Below are 19,551 nucleotides of genomic sequence, written 5' to 3'. Positions count from 1 at the left end.
TGAATAAATGAGGACTGTGTGGTAAGATTCAAATTGTGGTAAAAATCAAAGTTCTTATTTTTGTAAAGGAAACCTCCGCCAATAACGAAATTTCTGAAGAGCAGAAAGAACTGTGTATTTGCACCGAGGAGACTTGGTTCTGATCTCAGCTTTGCCACCAACTCACTTCACCCCAGGGACTGGCAACTAATAGGTGGTTTCCCCACCTATCAGAAAGAAGGTGTGACTAGTTGTTCTTTAAGGTCCAATTCTAACCTTCAGTGATTCTAAGTTCTAGAATTAGAATGTAGTTTCCTGGCTTTAAATCTTGTTTGCCATTCACCCCATTTCCTGCCTTCCTGAGAAGCGGCTGGGCCCCTGCACACAGCATCCGGCCCCATTGGCCTCACTTTGGTGACTTACCGTGTCTCTCCAGGTCTCCTTTGTCCAGTCATCTGTGAGGAGGATGGAGATGCCTGGCTGGTTCTCTCCTGTCTCACAGGGGTTGTAAAGGCCAGTTCAATTTTACAAAGGGCAAATTCCTCCAAGGAAGATACTGCCTGAGTAGAATATTTCAACACTTCAGCTGTAATTGTTGCTATAACATTAGGAATCATGAAGGAAGAGAAGAGAAGGAGCTGGTGGAAGTAAGCCTTGTGTTCACAATAATGGAGTAGAAAGGGGCCTTAGCCACCCAGGAACTCACTTCATTGACAGACAAAGACATGGAAACCAAGAAAGTTTGAGAGAGGAACTCAAAACCACCAGCCTGCCAGGTAATATGATTGGAGCCAGAGCCTAGGGCTCCCAGTCCCTGTCCCATGCTCACTTCTGCACATAATGGGGGCCCTGCAATGAGCACTTGGTTTTCAAAACTTTCAGCAAGGAGCTTCTGGAAACTAAGCATGTGCACGGGGTCCAAATGAAGAAAAATTATCTGGTGAAAATATTCAGTCTAGGCAACCTGTGCAGACTGATGTGGCAAAAATATCCAAAAGGCAGATGAGCCTCAGAAATCCAGTTGTTTTTTCCCGCTGCCATTTCATCAGTGGTCCAGAGTCAGTCCCAAACTCCCATCCCAGATAGCAGAGGTTAGCCTGGCTTTCTTCTCCCAGTTCAAGGTACCTGAATAGTAGACAGAAATGTGTCATTAACCAGAGAAGCCTGAAATCAGCTTTGGGCGAGAGGGAGAATGTGATCTGTCATCTTTTCCTCACCTTTTTCATAATCACATTCAACCCAGATTTCCAGATTGGTGATCACCAGTTCTTCCCACCAGGACATCTGTTATAATTTCGTTTATTTATTCAACGCCTGTTACTTAAGCACCACCTGTATGCCAGGCACTGTATAAGGCATGAGAGAGCCTGTGAGGGGACAGACACAGTTCTGCAGACTCTGTCTTTTTAGGTTCTGGATTTCCTTCCTGAAATTGTGTACGCAGTTCTGTGGGCATTTGTCTATGTGCGCTTTTCTGGGGAGAGGGTCCTTAACTTTTACCAAGGCTGGTACCCTAAAACAGTTAAGAACCACCATAGTAGGTGTAGACTGCAATGTCACTTCATATGTCTGCTTCATGCTCAGTGTCCCCCTCCTGCCCATTGAGTCGAGACTACAAGGGCTAACTGTCACCAAGAGTGGCATCTCTCCCCAAAGCTCAGATATTTTCTGTAGGACTTCAGGAAGCTGTGCTTGCCAGCCCAAGCCCATAGATTTGTGTATTCTGCCTCAACTGCTGATGTCCTCCACCGTGTCCATGGCCCTGGACCTTGTGGACCCTGCAGCAGCCCTAGCCTGGCTGAGGAAGAGATGCTGAGCTACTTACTATCGGCTCTCAAAGACCTTTTCATTCAGTCCCACTGGTCTCTCTGACTGTTACAGAAATTTCCTGTGTGTTCTTTTGAGGAGTCCTGCCCTGCTCACTGCCCTGAGAGACCTTGCAGTCTCTGAGTAGCTGGCCAGGAAGCCCTTTGGCAATGTGGCCATTCCGCAGCATTCAAGTGACACTTGGTGTACTTCTGCTCATTCTGTGGCAGTGACTTTGCAGAAGGATGGCCTGGGAAATGTCTTTCATGAGAACCTTTGCTAGTTTAGCATGCCATCTGATACAGAAATTCAGAATGTGATAATTGCTGGTTGGTAGGAGAGGAGCAGATGTCAAGACAAATGGTGGTCAGAACTGAGGGTTCGCTAATGTAGACTGTGCAAGAAAAGCAGTTTTCATTTGCCTGTTGTGTAGACAAATATGTGTGAGTGGGGGACAGACTCCATTGCTACTGACGATTTGCTGAGTTCTGTTTTTTCTCTCCCTGCAGAGAGAAGACATGGGTCAATGTGTAGACCTTCTCCCTCTCCAGCATCTCCAGCCTCCAATTCCAGGACATCATTAGTGCAGGTGAAAACGAAAGCCTGTCTCAGCGGCCATAACTCTGCCAGCAGCACCTCAAAGCCATTCAAAACGCCCAAAGACAATCTACTTACCTCCAGCAGCAAACAGCACACAGTCTTTTCTGCGAAAGGATCAAGGGACAAACCATGGTGAGTGTTGGGAGCTGCCAACCAGCAGCTGTCTCTCCCCACTGCTCGCCCCTGTCACCCCGGGCAACAGTGTTTACCCTCTGGCTTTCTTCCTGGGCAGCATGTCCAGGAATCTGGGGAACCGAGGAGGAAAGAGAGAAAACCAGAATGCTATAATGAGAAACCTAAATACCAGAGGGAAAATGGGACCTTAAAAGCAAGATATGCCTGATGGGGGAATTTTTTCTTCCCTGGAGAGCTGACCTAAGTTGTCTAAGAAAAGGGTAACAGGGAAAAATATTCCTCAGTTATACGGTCACCTCTCAATTTTCCACCCCAGTGAAGAGAAGCACTGGCGTGAATAATCAAAAGCAAAGACAATCTGCCCAGCAGGTCCTCCCTGCTGTGAGCAGCCAGGTCCCAGCAGAGGCAGGTAATCGAGAGCTGGCTACAGAAGGAAGAGGAAAGAAACATGGGAGAGTGTCACCCCTTTGATGGGTTGAGAGAGAGCTGGTTTCAGATGACTGAAAAATTAGACACTTTTAATTTCTTTTTCGAGATCAGTCTTTACCAAAAAGTGAGAAAAGGTTACTTGTGGAATGGACAGATAGGAAACCAAACTGAAGAAGAGGCCAGGAAGCAGATAAGAATCTCCAAATATCAACAGCACTCAGATCATTGGGTGTGATGGCTCGTACCTGTGAACACTTAGAGATTAGTTTATCCCACAGCCTCTAGCCTCAGTTCTCCAGGCCTTGTGAAGGCAAAAAAGGGATAAATGTCGAGGCTCTCCAATTTGTATATTGAAATAGAAAAAGTATTCTGTTCATTAGTGCTAGTTAATTGCACTTAACTTTTATACCTAGGAAAGCCATGGAGCAAAATCATCCATCAGTTGGTTTGTCACTGCACTCTGGAAATTATGATGACCTTGTAAAGAGTTAATTATGCCAGGTCAACTAAAGAGCCTTTTGTGATAGAGAGAAAAGGTTTGGACGTGGGTATCAAGGGGAGGAGTTACCTGTCGTCCTGCTGGGCCTTGTGGACAAGCTTTTGTTCTGTTTGGTTGTTATGCTGGTGGGTCCATCCTGTGGGAGATGCACCTGGCAATAGGTGACCTCTGTGCCTGCATGCCAGGAACATGAGTCTCCCAGACACTTTTCTGCAATGCCTCTTATCAATGACCTCAGAGAACACCTGAAAGTTGTTTGCTGAGGCAGCATAGTGTCCTGATATAAGCCCGGCCTCTGGGATCACTTCCTGTGTTCAAATCTCAGCTGGGCCACCTTGGGCAAGTGACTTGATCTTGCTGTGCCTCAGTTTCTTCATCTGTAAAATGGGACTAATAAGTGAAATTAGGCAGCTGGCAAAAATATCATATGATTTTACTTATATGAAATATCTAGAATAAGAAAATTCAGAGTCAGAAAGTAGAGTAGATGTTACCAGGGGCTCAGCAGAGGGGAGGTGGGGAGTTATTCCTTAAATGGTAAAGAGTTTCTGTTTTAGTAATGAAAGATAGCAGTGATAGCACAGCATGTAAAAGAAATTAATGCTACTAAGTTGTACATGTAAAGATGGCAAATTTTATGTTACATAAATGTTACCACAAATTTTTTTTTAATGGAACTAATAATAGCTTTATACCATGATATTGTTGTAAGGATTAAGTGAGCTAGTTGTTATCACAGCAGTGAATACGGTGTTTGGATCAGAGTAGAGGTTCAATAGATATTTGATGATGATGGATTATTATTATCATGCCTACCAAAGGACAGAGCTCCTACAGCCCGGGATAAAGGCTGAGGAGTGAGATCTCTCAAAAAAAATTAGAGATGCCTCTTCAGACAGAGAGCAAGTTGAAGATGTGAAAGGATAAAATAATTTATTCAGAGTCCAGAAATGAGCTTCCGAGAAATCAAACGAGGAACCCTGACAAGGAACTCGTAATCCGGGAAGAGACTCTGGGGGATCTTGAAGAATCATTGAATGAACTCCGCTGGGAAAGAGCCAATGTGTGGGATTTCATGTGGCCCCAGGAGCCTGCGACCCAGGACCATGAGTTATCCCAAGGAGTGAACCTCATGGGGGAACCCCAGGGTTTGGTCTCCACATTCAATTCAGCCCAACTCAACGCAAACTTATTAAGACCTGCCATGTGCAAGGCCTTGTCAGGTAGAGGCAGGAAGGGTTTTTGAAAGCATCTGAAGAAACTAACCAGGGAAGAGCAACCAAAAGGATTGCAAGGAGGGAAATAGCTCCTATGAGGGGAAAAAAAAAAAAAGTCTTCAAAAACCAGAGTGTTTATATTGTGTGGAGAACAGAAAGCAAATGGGAAATTTACCTAACTTCAAGTGGGTATATATGAAGATAGAAAGAGGAGGGCATCAAGGAGACTGAACTATTAATTGCACTTGTCTCCTAGCTGTTCTCATCTCCATTCTGCCTAGTTGGCATCCATCTACCCACCACTGCCAGGAATGTATGTCAGGGAAGTGACAGAGTCCCTGAGGCTGGGAAGACTTGGCATGCTGGCCCAGAGGACTATCTCCCTCTGAGAGACCTTCCCAGAGAGCAGTGTGAAAGAACCAGCACTGATCCCAGGGGCAAGAGAAGCAAGTTCAAGTCCCAGCTTTGCCAGTTGAATTCTGGGTGAATTTTTTTTGTGATTCTAAGTCACAGTCCTCTCAAGGACTCTCAAAGTCTTCATTGCCTACAGAATTAAATGTTAGCCTCCCAACCGAACATGAGAGATGCTTTACCACCTGACTCCAAACCTTCTAATCCTATCCTGATTGTCCAGTAACACCCCATTACTTCTAATCCTATCCTGATCATCCAAATACACCCCATTTGCCCTGGTACCTCTGCCTAGAACATCCATTTGTCTTTGCACAACTTTACATTTAATGAGCAACTACTATATGCCAACTCTATAACAAGCCCTGGGGATACATAGCGGTCATAGATGTCCCATGTAGCACTTTTGTGTAAATTAGAAAAAGGCCTGGCTGCAGCCCTGTACCATGATGCCCAGTTGGCCAATGGACTTCATGCCCTACTCAGTTCCCCAGCTGCATATCCTAGTGCAGTGCATAACCTGTACATCTGTACAATGCAGCCCTGGTGGTACAAACTGTCTTACTGAGTCTGTAAAAAGAAATAGCAGCTAACACAGAGCACAATGTAATAGGGGCTGTGATACTGATGGCACAGAAGAAGGGCACCTAACCCAGACTGAAAAGTCAGAAGAGGTTTTTCTGAAAAGGTTACACTTAGCTGAATTTGAAAGACAAGCAGGAATGAGCTAGACAATGGAGGTGGAAAGGGGGGTCCCAGACAGAGGAAATAGAATGTACAGAAGTATTTGCACATGGGGACAGGCCAGGAGATGAAGCTAAGTAGGTGGACGAGGGCGAGAGTATAAAGATGGGCTGTATGGGCTAAGTTCAGGAATTTGGACTTTACTCTGAAAGCTGCATGGAAGTATTTAAGGAGAAGTTTTTGACTGTAGTAAGATCAACCTGATAGCAGTATAAAGGATGCACCGAAAGGCCAGTCAGGAAGCCAAGGGTTCAGCGAGGACATTGCCGCATAGTTCAGGCGAGACGTGATGATGCCCTGGATCAAGGCAGCAGTTGGGGGCATATAAAGATGGGCCAGGTATGGGAAATGGTGAGGGGTAAACTCCATGGGACTTTAGGGCCGTTTGAATGTAGAGTTTAAAATAAAAGGGAATACCCTAGGATGATGTCCACATTGCTGGATGACTGGTCCCACTACTTCCCCAAGAGAAGGACAGAAAGGGAAGACATTTGCGGGGGGGGGGGGGGGGGCAGGAGAGAAGGGTTCAGCTGGGGGTTCAGCACACTTTGAAGTATCCAAGAAACATGGAGATGTCCAGTTGGCAGCGAATGTTTGGAACCAGGTCAGAAGAGGCATGTGGGTTGGGAATAAAAATTTGAGATCTTCAGTGAAGCCATGGATATGGGTGGGGCCTTCCAAGAAGATATGTGACCTGAGGAAGGCAGAGGCCAAAGGAAGGAGCCTGGAGAATGTGGGGCTAGGGGAAGAGGCGCGTGGGGCCTGACATGGCTGGCGTTCCTTTTACAGCATCCTGTCCCTTTCTTTTCTGGCCAGAATCTGAGCTGTTCCTCATTGCTAACCCCACTGGCCGTCCTCTTCTTGAAGCTCTTCTCTTAGTCACCTCCTCCTTGCCAACAACCTGATAGGCTGTCATCCTCTTTTTAATCCCCACGACACTTAATTTCTACCTCCGCTGTGACACTGTCTGTGGTCTGCCACAGATTAGAGGTTCCTTCCACTCAGTAGTAATTGCTGGGTCTCCTACATAGTAGGTTCTTGTGACTTTACAAACAGTCAGCAAACCTTGTCAGTAAATATTTGCTGAATTGAATAGAATTGAGCTGACCATTGAAGGGGATTGTAAAATGTCTATTCTTGGAGGCTGTTGACCTTTTATCTAGGATTGGAGTAGCGCTATCCAATGGAAATACAATGTATGCCACTACATATAATTTTAGATTTTCTAGTAACCACATTTTTGGTTTTTTTTTTCTTTTTTGGGGGGGGTGGCAGGGTGTATATGCTGGGAATCAAACCTGGGTTTCCCGCATGGTGGGTGAGCCTTCTACCACTGAACCACCTGCATACCCAGGAACCACATTTTTAAAAGTGAAAAGAAACAAGTGAAATTAATTTTCATAATATATTTTATCTCACCTAACATATACAAAATATCATTTCAACATATAACCAAGGAGATCATTTCCATTCTTTTTTTCATATTAAATCTTTGAAATCCTTACTGCACATCCTTAGACTTCCAGCACATCTCAATTGGACACTAAATTTTTCATCAGAAATAGTTGGCCTGTCTTTAAATATCATAAAAATCAGAGATGACAAAGTAGATTCACGTACCCAAGTTGTTCTAAACACCCTTAAAAGTTTTCTAATAGCTGAATTAAGTCGTTTTAAACTTCAATTAATTAGAATTGAAGAATATTTAAAATCCCATTTCTCAGCTGCAGTCTACGTTTTAAGCACTAACTCTAAGCAACTGAAAAACGTCATGTCAGACAGCTCAGAGTTAGACGTTGACACCAGGTGACTTGGCCAGGTCTGTTTGGTTCTTTGATTCAAAAGTATATGTTCATTTGGCTCCCCAGGTTTTTAATGCCATGCATCCGGAAAAGGAGTCACTAAATTCCAGTTGTGAAAGGTGGAAGGAACTCTTCTTCCTTCTCACATTAACTGGTGCTGTAGGGGAGAACAGGACCTGGAGGGAGGGATCAGACCCTGCAGAGACTCTTCTGTCTGCCCAAGTTCTGTTCCTGAGGTCCCCATTGGCCACTGAAAACCCACGAAGTACAAAGCAATGCCTAGGAATGGTGGGTGATCGGGGGCCCTTAGACCATATAGCAGGTTTGGGGTACCCTTTCCCACATAGCTCAAATTCACAAGCACAGTGCTGAAAACACCCTTCCCAAGGTAGGCCGACTCCTGACATCCGTGCACAAGGTGAAATGGTATCTGGTTTTGTTATTTTCTCTCTTCTGTGCTGGGTAGGTTAAAAAAAATCACTCTCCAGTTAGAAGAAAGGGGAAAGACAGAGAGGGCATTACTATGTGATCCCTGCAGACCCGCCCGAGGGCACCCCCAGGCCACCCAGCCTCCCCACCAGCACCCCGCTCTCTGAGCCCCTCTCCCCCAGTGCGCTGTCCTCCTGGTGCACCACTCCTGAGGTTAGCAGGGGCCCGAGAAGACCCAGCCTGACGTCCCTCCACATTGGTGTCCACAGAGCCTGTAAAGGCTGAGGGAGGCGGGCAGGAGGATTCATCCCCAGGTGAAAGTCAAAAAGAAATTATAGCTGTTGGGGATCTTTCAGGCTAAAATGTATATTCAGCCTTTACCTATGAGCTCCCACTGGGCTGAACGGCCACCCCCACCCCCACCCGCACCTGCACTCCCCACCCCCACCCCCCGTAGTGGCCAGCCGGTTGGATCCCCCCACCTGCTGTGGTTTGGGCCACCCTGGTCTAGCATGGGTTGAGGGGGGAGCTCAAACTGCTGATGTGAGCAGGAGGAAGGGAGGAGGTTTTCCTCCCCTGGGTGGCTTATTGCCTTCTCCTTGGGCCTTATCAACCCACACATGTATGTTGAATGCTAAATATGCTCGCCTATTAAAAATGCAGGAGATGAGCCTGCTGCTTCTGAAAGAAAATGAGCCAAAGCAAAAGAAAACTCAGCAGGCTCCCTAGGCTCTGTGAGTGTGCTGGAAGGCAGGTGGTTGGGGGTGGGGGGGCGGAGTCCTTCTCCCCAGGTGAGCATGGCTGCTCTCAAAATACTTATAATGGGAAGTGTGTCCTCCAGGAGGGCCGGGGGCTGGGTCATAGAAGTGCATTGGAAGCCTTCCCAGTGCCTTCTGGAGAAGGGAATGATAGCTGCCAGGGCTGGCCAGGCATGTCCAATGGGGAGAAGTAGCCTGTCTTATCTCTTCTTGCCTGGTACTGGCATAAACTAGAGAAAGACCCCAGCTCAGGATTGATGGCTCCCAGAAGGCATCGGGAGTCGTCTCAGAGGTAACAGTTTGGAAAATACTGGAGGCCTGAAGTGCTGCAGACCTTCCAAGTGCTCTTACCACTCACACCACCCTAGATTCCTCAGCAGGATTCTTGCAGTAGCCTCTGCCTGTTCTCCCTGCCCCTTGCCCTGTCCCTCGTCCAGCCTACCCTCCACCAGCCCCACCGGAACGATGCATGCCACCTCCCTGCTCAGGATTCTTCAGTGGCTCGCCTTCCTCACTCGAGTAAAACTTGAACCTCTTTGGAGGTGGACCAGATGATCGGGCCTTTCCCACTGGTCTGCCTGCTACTGCCAGTATTTTAACCCTTTCATTTTTACATTCCAGGTGTCCTAATTATTTGTAGCGCCTCAAAAATGCCTTCATGCTTTGGCACGTGCTATTTCCCTTATCAGGAACAGCCTCCCCTACACATGCTTAAAGTCTCTGCATAGGCACCACTTCCTCCATGAAGCCTTCCTTGACTTTATGTACATGCTCAGATGTGCCTTCTTTTAAGCTCGTCTCCACATTGAAAAGCTACCATCATGAGAGCTGCCATCATAATGTATTGTAATCGTTTGGATCTTTACTCCCTCCCACCCTCAGCCCACAAACTCCTTGGCAGCCCTATAGCTCAGCATGGAATTTGGCACTCAGCAAATAATTCATAAATGAGTATCTGATGAGTGAATGAATGAATGAGCCTGTGAAATGGAACTGCTCTTTATCCCCTCTTCACAGAGATTTTTCTGATGCTTAGGAAACAATAGGTGTAAATAAATATCTTTTGAGTTCTTTGAGGAGAAATCAGAGTGCCATTTCCCATTGTAGTATTATTTTCCCCTGTTACAATTAATTAGAAGTAGGGAGGGCCAGCCATGGTCCTTGGTGAGGAAAAGCCCTCTGTGCTCAGGCCAGAAGAGAAAGCATTTTGAAAAGTTAGAGATGAGCTTTTACTTAGTGGAGATATAGAGTGTTTGTAGGTAGTTTTTTTTTTAAGCAATGAAATTCCATTTTACACCTATGAGGATACTGTGGTAATTGAAAAAAAAAAATGTGAGTGAGGAAGTGGGGAACAGGAACCCTTGTGAGGGCTGGACCCCAACTGAAAGTTAAGCTCCAGGAGGAAGGCCATCAGCTAGCTTGTTCCTGCAGTAGGGCCAGATACATAAAAGTATTCAGTAAATAGTTGTTGATTGAATGAATGAATGAGTAATGAAACCCTTTTCCCCCTGTGCTTGGGTAGTTTTTGCATGCCAGCTTTTCCTGCAAACACCAAAGAAAACTTGGTTTCAGTCACGCTGCCGTTAATTTGAAGGAATTGCTGATTGCAGTTTTTAATGTCCAAAAATTATATGAATTTTAAATTTCTATTGCCTTTTTAATACCATCAATAAAAGCAGTGGACTCACACCCACTGGAATGGCTATTATTTTTTTTAATGGATACAGAGAATTAGGAACCCTCATACACTGCTGGTGGGGATGTAAAATGGTGCAGCTGCTGTGGAAGACAGTTTGCCGTTTCCTCAAAAAGATAAACATAGAACTACCCGTGGCCCGGCCATCCCACTTCTAGGTATATACCCAAGAGACTAGAAGACGGGGACTCAAACAGATGCTTGGACACCCGCGTTCATGGCAGCAACATTCACAGTAGCCAAAAATGCAGATAACCCAAGCGGCCATCAAAAGATGAATGGATGAACAAAATGGGGTATAGACATACAATGGAAAAAGAAAATTAAAGCTGAGGCCAGGGGAGTGCCATTCCCACACACAGCCCTTTATTGGTGTGCATCTGGGGACTCTCTTGACCAGATGACAAAAACCCTCATCCGAAGGGAATTGAGGACTTGGCATTCCTCAGAAGGCCCTTTCTGGAGTCCCTCACAAATCTCATACACGTTAGGATGGGAACATCTGAGACCTCTTTTTCCCTCCAGGGGTGCAGGTTTGGGCATCCAGGAAGGAGCAGAGCAGAAGATGAAGGAGGAGAAGGTATCAGAAGATGGGTGGGCCAAAGCAGTAAATGGAGGCTCCTGTGATGAGCTGCAGAGAGAAGATTCAGAAAGGGCAGGCGCGTGAGACAGGGTGGGAGGGTAGGCAGGCCAGAATATTGAAGTATCCGGGAGTAACGCCCCTTCCAGGGCAGGGACTTCAGCATCCCAGGGCGCCGCTGCTCGCTGAGTTTTCAGAGGAACAAAGGTAGGGAGGGACAGTATACAGTTCCTTGGAGGCAGGGTGTAAATTCAGCCGCCCTTTCGATTCATGGAAGTGCTCAGAAATAGAGAACCGAGTCGCGGGCTAGTCAGTGCCTACTTGTTGGGCAGTTATACCTGTGCTAAGGGCTAGGCAGATGTTAGAATGAAATGGCCACACACTTTGGGCATTGCCAGGAGGGGACCCCTTTCTGAGAAGGGCTTTTCTAGAAGACAAAAACAATTGACCTGCAGGGGCTTTCCCAAAAGATGGAAAGCAACTTAACAGTACTACAGATAAGAAAAGCCTGCTGATCCAAATCAGTTTTGGTCCAGGAGAAATAGCTTATCAGATTCGATAAGCATACCATGCTAATCAATGTATACCCTAAAAGAAAGAAAGAAAGAAATAGCTATTTATTTTAATGCAGTACAGCTGGGGAAGGACAAAAAAAAACATGATGGAGAGTAGCAGGAGCCACAAATACTAGTAACCATGGCCCTTCATATTTGCACAGCACTTTTATTTTTAGCTGCCTTTAGATCCTCAACCTCACATGAGCCTCGAGACCACTCCATGATGTGGATATTATTCTTCCCCTTTTTACAGATGTGGAAACTGAGGCCCAAGATGTACAGTAGCAGGGCTGGCAGTCGATCCTGGGTATTCACACTTCCCAGGCTGTGATAAAGAGCCTGAATTCTGCCCTGGATTTTGCTGAATGACCTGGGGCAAGTTATTTAGCCTTTCTAAGCCTCTGGTGCCTCCCCTATAAAATTGTGAGCGAAGATTAAACCCCGGCTCCCTGTGAGTACACTCGAGGTGCCCAGCGTGCCTGTAGAGGGACTCAGCATCTGCCACCGCCAGCCTCGCCATTGCCGTCAACTCGCTCTGACTCTTCTGCTAGGAAGAGAGACAGCTAGTCCTTATCTAAAGCATCTGCTCTTACCGAGAGTTGGTGGAGAGCTGGCTCAGTTTTTATTATGTGATTTAGCCTTCACTGGGGATATTAATTCATTCAGCAAACATTTATTGAGTCCTTCCTAAGCGCCAGGTATTGCATATGCCGCTCGGATAATTCCAGAGGTGAACAAGCTACTCAGAGACAGAGAGACACAGTAGTAAAACCTTACCATTTGACATCATCAGGCTGGCAGAAACACCTAGGATGGAAGAGCTAGCACTGAGAGAGAAAAGGCCTATTGTCGGGATCTGGACAGAGAGGGAAGAGTTCACCAGGGCAAGGGGACAGGCTTCCCAGCCCGTGTAAAGGCACAGACCCAGACCAGACGGTCATGCGGGGCTGTCAGAGGAGATGCCGGGGTTGGAGGGGGGTGGCTGTGAGGGACTTCATGTCGGCAGCCCAGGAGGCCTGGGGACCCTGCAGCATCTGGAGGGATAATGCCCCTTCTTTTAAGCAGAGGGATGGCATGATCAGATTTGCACTGGTGGCCAAGTGAAGGCAGATTAGGGCACACAGAGAGGCAAAGGCGGAAAGGCCAGTGGTGGGGATTTTAGTCTGGTGAGGTGAGGCCTGAAGCCATCATGGCGAGAGGGAGCTGTTGTAAGGGTCATGTAAGAGGCAGACGCATCAGGCTGACTTGTGAGTGATGGATATCGGAGAAGAGCCAAGGTCTCGGATGGTGATGTTGTTAACATAGAGTTTAAAAAAAAAGAGAGAGTATTCAATTTTGCTGTAGGGCAACGTGAAGACTGAGAACTTGAAGACTGAGAACTTGAAGATTTAAAAAACGTGTGCTTGGTTTTCTGGCTGGAGGAGGTTTGGGTGCGGGGCTGCCTGACCAGCTGAACAGGATGCAGTAGAGTGAGGGGCACCCAGGAGGCGCAGGAGGGCAGGAGGCTTCCTGGAGCTGTTGCTTTCGGAAGGGGAGACCCTGTTCTGGGGAACAGAGGGTGTGAGCACCCCTGGCCAAAGGCTGGGGCACTGAGGATAGCCAGTCCTGCTATACCCTCTCCTCATTTCCCAACTTGGTCAGAGCAAGCTTCTTGAAAGCAAAGGGGCAGGGCAAACCCACTTTCCTTCCACCGAGCCCAAGGTCTCCATACCAACTCGCAGACTTCCCTAGCAGGGTGTTGGAGGATGTGCTGTGAAGAGTCTTTCCCATCTCACCCTGGACGTTGACTCCAGGGTTCGAGGAAGACAGATGTCTAAGCTGGCTCTGGAAGGTGAGGGGACGGGCTGGAGCCGCCTGCAGCTCATGCAGCAGGAGCCACTGCCCTCTAGCGGCCGCTGCGGGGAGCCCTCCGCCTGCTGCTCCAGAGCAGAGCTGTTCTGGATCACAGCTGGGGGATCTACTCCGGCGGCTGTGTCCGGCTCTGCACCAGCGCCGCCCAGAGAGTCCACTGGCCTCCCGATCGCCACCTTCTCAAAAACACCCCTCAGAGGCACAATGGTCATTGCCTTCTGCCAGAAGCATTTCAGCTGTGAGATTTTTTTAGTTCCCGTTTGTGGAAGGAAAGGTACTGCGCAAGTGCAGTTGATCTAACCTCGGGTGGTCCCGAGCACTCTTCTGGACGCTGTGATGGAGACCGCACCACTACAGGCACAGCTGGCCCCACAGGGCACCGCCAGAGCCAGCCTGTTCACACTATCCTAGATCCTACAGAGCCAGGACTCTGCTTTTCCTTCCGTTCTCTCCCTCAGTCTTTCTACAGTCCTGGAAACAAGGACTCCCCAGGAATATCAGGACATTTAGCGCCCGTTTTTGTCCCAGTGGGTTTGGAGACCACGTTCTAAGCTCGATGCCCTGGGAAGCCCCGATTAACAGATGTGGTGGACCAGAGGCCTCTAAAGGGGGGACTCACAGCACAGCCTCCCCTCCTCCAGGAAAGCAGGGCAGGGTAGAGAGGAACACGGAGTCACTCCTCCCAAAGGAGTCTTGGAGCCCGCGGGAAACCCCATTTCCTAACACGGTTCGGAATGGCAGAACGCACGGGTGTGTATGCGCGGAGGCCGGAGGTCCTGCTCACTCTCCTTCCAGAATGTACTGTTCAGCTGGAAGCTTCAACCTCTCATCAAGGCTTGGACAGCACCTAGAAGATTAGAGATTGAGAAGTGGTTTGTGAATGTGAAGTAGGGCTGAAGGTGCCTGGAAAGGGGCCGTCGAGTCTGGAAAAGTTCCTCCCTAGTTCTGTTTTTACTCTCCACTGCACCACCCAAAGGGATATTCTGCTCTGGGTGAAGGTGGAAGGCTATCCGCTCCCTGCCCCCGCCTCCTCCCCCTCACCCGCCCCTTCCTTTGTTGAGGGACTGAAGGGGAGGACACTGAAAAGACAGAAGTCTCTGAGGGTGACTGTGACTTGCATGCCAGAAGCTTCGGGGTCTCTGGAGAGAGGGAATGGCATGGTCCTCTGCTCACGTTTGGTCTTAGCTCCAATTTATTGGGGGTCTAATACATGCCTGGTACTATGCTAAGCACTTTATGTGTATTATCTCATTTAATCATCTCCACTGTCCATGATTTTCTTCATTTTACTGATAAGAAAACTGAGGCACAGAGAGGTAAAGTCCACGATAAACTAGGCAGGACGGTCACATCTGTTTGTGTGGCTCTTGCAGTGTACAAGGCTGCCTGGCCAAGGAGGCAAGGAAGAAGCCAAATCCAGTGCTGCTTCCACCTGTCAGGCCAGCTGCCCTTCCCCTAATTCTCGCAGAAGTCCTTGTGGGCTTCCCAGGGCCCTGAAACAAGTCGAATGACTTTCCCAGGAAAATGCCTCTCACAGTAGAAAATGCAGGGTTTGGATCGAGGTTGTCATTTAAGGTCTGTGTTCCTACCCATTATCCTAAGCCATCTTGCAACTTTCCATGCTATCAAGTTGCCAAAATAGTAACAAGAGGCAGACCCCTGGCCCTCCTGATCTTTATTTTGTTTGCTTCTAGCCACTTTGACAACTAGTCAAAATCAGTTTGTTCAGTTTTTTCCTCTCTCCGAACTGGCTCGGGGGGAAATTCTTCACACCGTTCTTCTCAGCAGCTGATCACCTCCTCACCAAGTCTCGGCCGGTCATTATCCGAGTGACTGATGAAGATGCTGTAACCTCTGGGTTCCCGATGGGCCCCTGCTGAGCTGTGCTTGGTGCTACTCTGGGCTGGCATGAGATCTCTGATAACCCTTTGCCGGGACCACTCACCCCCAATAGCTGGGTGGTCTGACCACCTTTTCACAGTTTATGAAGGTGTGTTGTGTAGGAGAGACTCCAAAGGCAGGCGAAGGACAGGCAAGAGGATCCATCATCTTCCTCTCTAACAAGCAAGCCTGATAGCCTCAAAATAATAGTTTAATTATTATTAGTCACAGTTTAATTATTAATAGATGAATCTGGCAGAATTTATTTACCGTGCCCTCTAGTTGATTGCCCTATATTCTGTTTGTTTAGGATGTTTATGAATTGGCTTTCTAAAAGTTTTCCCAATATTTTGCCAGGTACAAAAAAAAAATACCATTTATTCATTCGTCAGGATGTATGTCACACCAACTGTGTCTGTCGGGCCATGGTAGGACTAACCACCCCCTCCCAGCTCCTGACTGCACAAGGTAGGACTCTGTTTTTTTAGGCTAATTCCTAGTGATTGTCCCAACTTGTTCTTCAACTTAAAGAATTTCGATTGGATATAGAAAACATCCTCATAGGAGCCCCCAAAATGCATCCAAGAGAGCCAATAGAATTTCTTCTCTGAGGATCTTTTCAAATGAAGTATATTCCTTTTTATTTGGGGTGACAACTTTATCACTGCTTGGAAGGCAAGAGGCGGGTGAGATGGACCTTCCGAGCATCTGCCATTGAAATCAGGGATTCTCAAAATTCTGCCAGGCCAGTAGCTTAGGCATGTGGGCCTTTGTCAAAGAAATCAGTGGGTAGACAGCTGAGTACTCTCAGCAGACACAGAACCCATAGCACAAATACCATATGTCTTCTGGCTCCTGTCTGTCAAATACATCTTTACCCTGGTCTGGTAAGTGGAATGAGGGCTGGCAATAATTTCTGCAGGCCTGAAGATTTTCTGAACCAACCTCTTAAAGTTTATCCATTGATGATAAAAGAATAAGTCATACAGCCGGTACAAGAGCAGCTATCCTGCAGCATGGTGGTAGCGCCCTCAGGATTCTCTACCTCTGCTCTTTTGCACACGTCTCTGGGCAGGGGTGGGGAATCCTCTTGGTGCCAATAGAATCTTTTGTTTTTTTTTTGAAGCCACCCTTCTTGGTCCAGAAAGATAAATTCAGACAGGCCAAGCACACAGGAGGAAGACATGGGCAGTCAAAGCTGCATAAAAGAAACAGAAGGTAAACATTTCCCCAGGTAGCCACGCAGGGATTAGGAAGGACTGTTTTCAGCTGTGGGATCCCTCCCCAGGATACCAGGCAGAGGTGCAGAGATAACAAGGAGATAACTATTCCCACTGTATTAGACACAGCAGGGGAGAAAGCTGCATCCCTGGGCTCCCTGAAAGGTTCATCCCAAGCGTGCAAAACGGGCATTTTGAAAGCAGCAGGAGGAAAGTGGGAACTCATCTTTCCCTTTCAAATACTGCTCCTTAAAGAAAGGACAACTGTGAGTTGATAAATGCAACTAATTGTGAGACATGGGGAAGCGTGTAAATGAATCCCTTAAGACTGATGGAGGAGGAACTTTAGGGGGCTTTGGCCAACCTCAGGGGGAGCTGCCAGGCTTGTTTACCACCTAAGCAAATAGAATAAATGGCTGAGTTAGTCTTCTGGGTGTCGCCCACTAACCACCCCCTCCCCGCTCCTGTCTGCACATGGGGGTATTTGAGTTACTGTGATCAAACCAGAAAAGGGAAGTAATGCCCCTACTGTGAAAGCAGGTATCAGAAGCTTTTAGCTTGTGTCCAAATGGGGCCAAAAAATAAATAAATAAACCTGTTATTCTGCATCCATTGGCATCAGAAAGGGGCCCTTACTTTCCTAGGTCTGGGGAGAGCTCAGTACATGGCAGAGGAAGTAAGGGGGATGAGACAGGGAACGAATGGGAGGAAGCAGAGGACCTTTCCCCGATGGTGGCTTCCAGTTAGCCATGCCATCTCATTCCCTGAGTGTAGGCACAGCCAGGGGTGAGGGGCTCTCAACAGATTCTTATGTTCTTATGTTAGCCTGAGCTCTTAGCTTAAAAAAGATAAACTCTCTGCGATTGGTTTTCCAAATTGGGTGGCACTGTCTTGCAGTCATTTCCTCCTTTATTAATCAGTTTAGGAACTCAGGGCTCTTGCCAGTAGCAGTGAAGAAAGAAGGCTGAATGCTTGGATGAGCCAATAGCATTTTTACTGGGGGCATGACATGGGCAAAGGCATGTGGGTAAATCAGTATGATTTTCATCTCTCTCTCTCTCTCTCTCTCTCTCTCTCTCTCTCTTTCTCCTTCTGGGGATGTGTTTGCCTTTTTCCTCTATCACTGAGCTGCTCACTTCCCTTGACTTCTCTAAACTCCTAGCAGAAGGACCTACTCAGCCCAGGCCAAGAGGCAGGTTACCTAAAAGGGCAAGCACAAACTTTTTGAGGAGAATAGGGACACCCAAGAAGAAAGTATCAGGGGCAGCTCCCAGGTTCTACCTCCCTCTCTCTACCTAAAGCCCTTCTCCGTTAGCTAATAGAAACCCTGAGAATTCCCACCCCAAAAGAACTCAGTCCCCTTCTCTTCCCACTGCCAAGATATGGCCTGCTTACCTAGCATCTGGGGCATTTACTCAGTGGCTCAGCTCTCTGACTCACCTGGTCTTTTTTAATTCAGGTAAAATTCACGTAACATAAAATTAACTGTTTTCAAGTGAATAATTCAGTGACATTTAGTACATTTTCAATGTTGTGCAATCAACACCTCTATCTAGTTCCAAAGCATTTTCATCACCCCTAAAGGAAATCCTGTACCCATTAAGCAATTGCTTCCTACTTCCCCTCCCCTCAGCCCCCAGCAGCTACCAATCTGTATTTTGTCACTATGGATTCACCTCTGCTGGACATTTCACAGAAATGGAATCATGTGATACATTACCTTTTGTGTTTGGTTTCTTTCACTCAGCATGTTTAGCATGTCTTAGAAGTCCATCCACATTGTAGCATATATCAGCACTTTATTCCTTTTTATGGCTGAACATTCCATTGTGTGTATATATAACAATTTGTCCATTGCTGTTGATGGACATTTGGATTGTTTCCACCTTTTGACTACTGTGAATAATTGGTGTACAAGTTGGTCTGCTTACGAGGTTTCAGTTCTTGGGGTATATACCTAAGAGTGGATTTGAAACATTCTCAATCAGACTTTTTTTCCCTCATACTTCCCACTCCTCAGCAAGAAAACTAAATCCCAGAGGACTGCATAGCAGCCTTCCCTTCCCATTTCTGAGAGTCTCCAATTCCATATCCTGCCTGGGGACCCTGGGGTTTAAGTCCATCTGGAGTTCTGGGAGCATCCACAGTAGAGTATGAATGGGTCACACTCATTATATAGTGGAGAAAATTCCAAATTAGGAAATCAGTCACAGACATTAGCTGGCGTGGCCCAAGCTCAGTTGCACACTGGTCAGGGAAAGGCATTGCCAAGGATAGGAGTCAACTGGCACTTTTCCCCATGGCTGGACCTTGTGCACCTGGGGTCTGTGGCTGGCTTAAGGACCGCGTTTTGAGCTGATCGCTGACTTTAGGGGAGAAACACTGACCGCTGTGAGCCTTTGAAGAGGGCTTGGCTTGATCTTTACATTTATTTCAGTTCATATGTCTGCTCCAGATTATTCTACCCCAGGCATCATTCCTTTGTCTGTGGAGCTCAAGAGTAGTCAACCAAGTGCCCAGGGTGTTTTTCATGGACACTGGAGCCTTCCTTACATTCACTTTTCCCAGCTCACATAATAAGAGCCAAATCAGAAATTTGGAAGTCCTCAAATCCTTCCCTGAATTTACTTGGCTTCATGAAGAAGTAGACCAGGGGAGGTCACTTGGGTGCCAGAGAATCTTCTTATCCAGCTAATAGTCTGTATTCACATCAACACTCAAAGTGTTGATTTTTTCCTAAAGAAGTAGAGGTCACAGATCAGAACAAGCGTGAGAGTCAGGTTATTGAGGTATAATTTGTCTACAGTCAAATTCACCATTTTAGGGGTAGAGGTGTATGAGTTTTGTCATTTAATTTATTAAAAAAAGGAGTGAAGGAATGATCCTAGAAGAATTCTATCCCATGGTTTTGCGTGTCTTACCATTAAAAAAAGTAGGGAATCCGACACTAAGTTCAC

The 19,551-nt window shown here is 47.0% G+C and overlaps 1 protein-coding gene across 10 annotated transcripts in view; it reads left to right on the top strand.

Moving 5' to 3' along the window:
• Positions 1-19,551, top strand: part of ATXN7L1 (ataxin 7 like 1) — a 261,992-nt gene that overhangs the window by 200,776 nt on the left and 41,665 nt on the right. For 5 of the 10 annotated variants that reach the window (XM_077162831.1, XM_077162950.1, XM_077162961.1 and 2 more), the window contains 2 exons: positions 2,295-2,517; positions 15,732-15,842. In XM_077162831.1, coding sequence (XP_077018946.1) covers positions 2,295-2,517; positions 15,732-15,842 — 334 coding nt within the window. The other 5 variants (XM_077162908.1, XM_077162974.1, XM_077163021.1 and 2 more) reach the window with 4 other exon arrangements.

This window comes from Tamandua tetradactyla, chromosome 1 (assembly GCF_023851605.1).
Source record: "Tamandua tetradactyla isolate mTamTet1 chromosome 1, mTamTet1.pri, whole genome shotgun sequence".
In the NCBI taxonomy this organism is placed as follows: Eukaryota; Metazoa; Chordata; class Mammalia; order Pilosa; family Myrmecophagidae; genus Tamandua; species Tamandua tetradactyla.
Note: the sequence above shows the minus strand (reverse complement) of the source record. Positions and strands in the feature narration are given on the sequence as shown.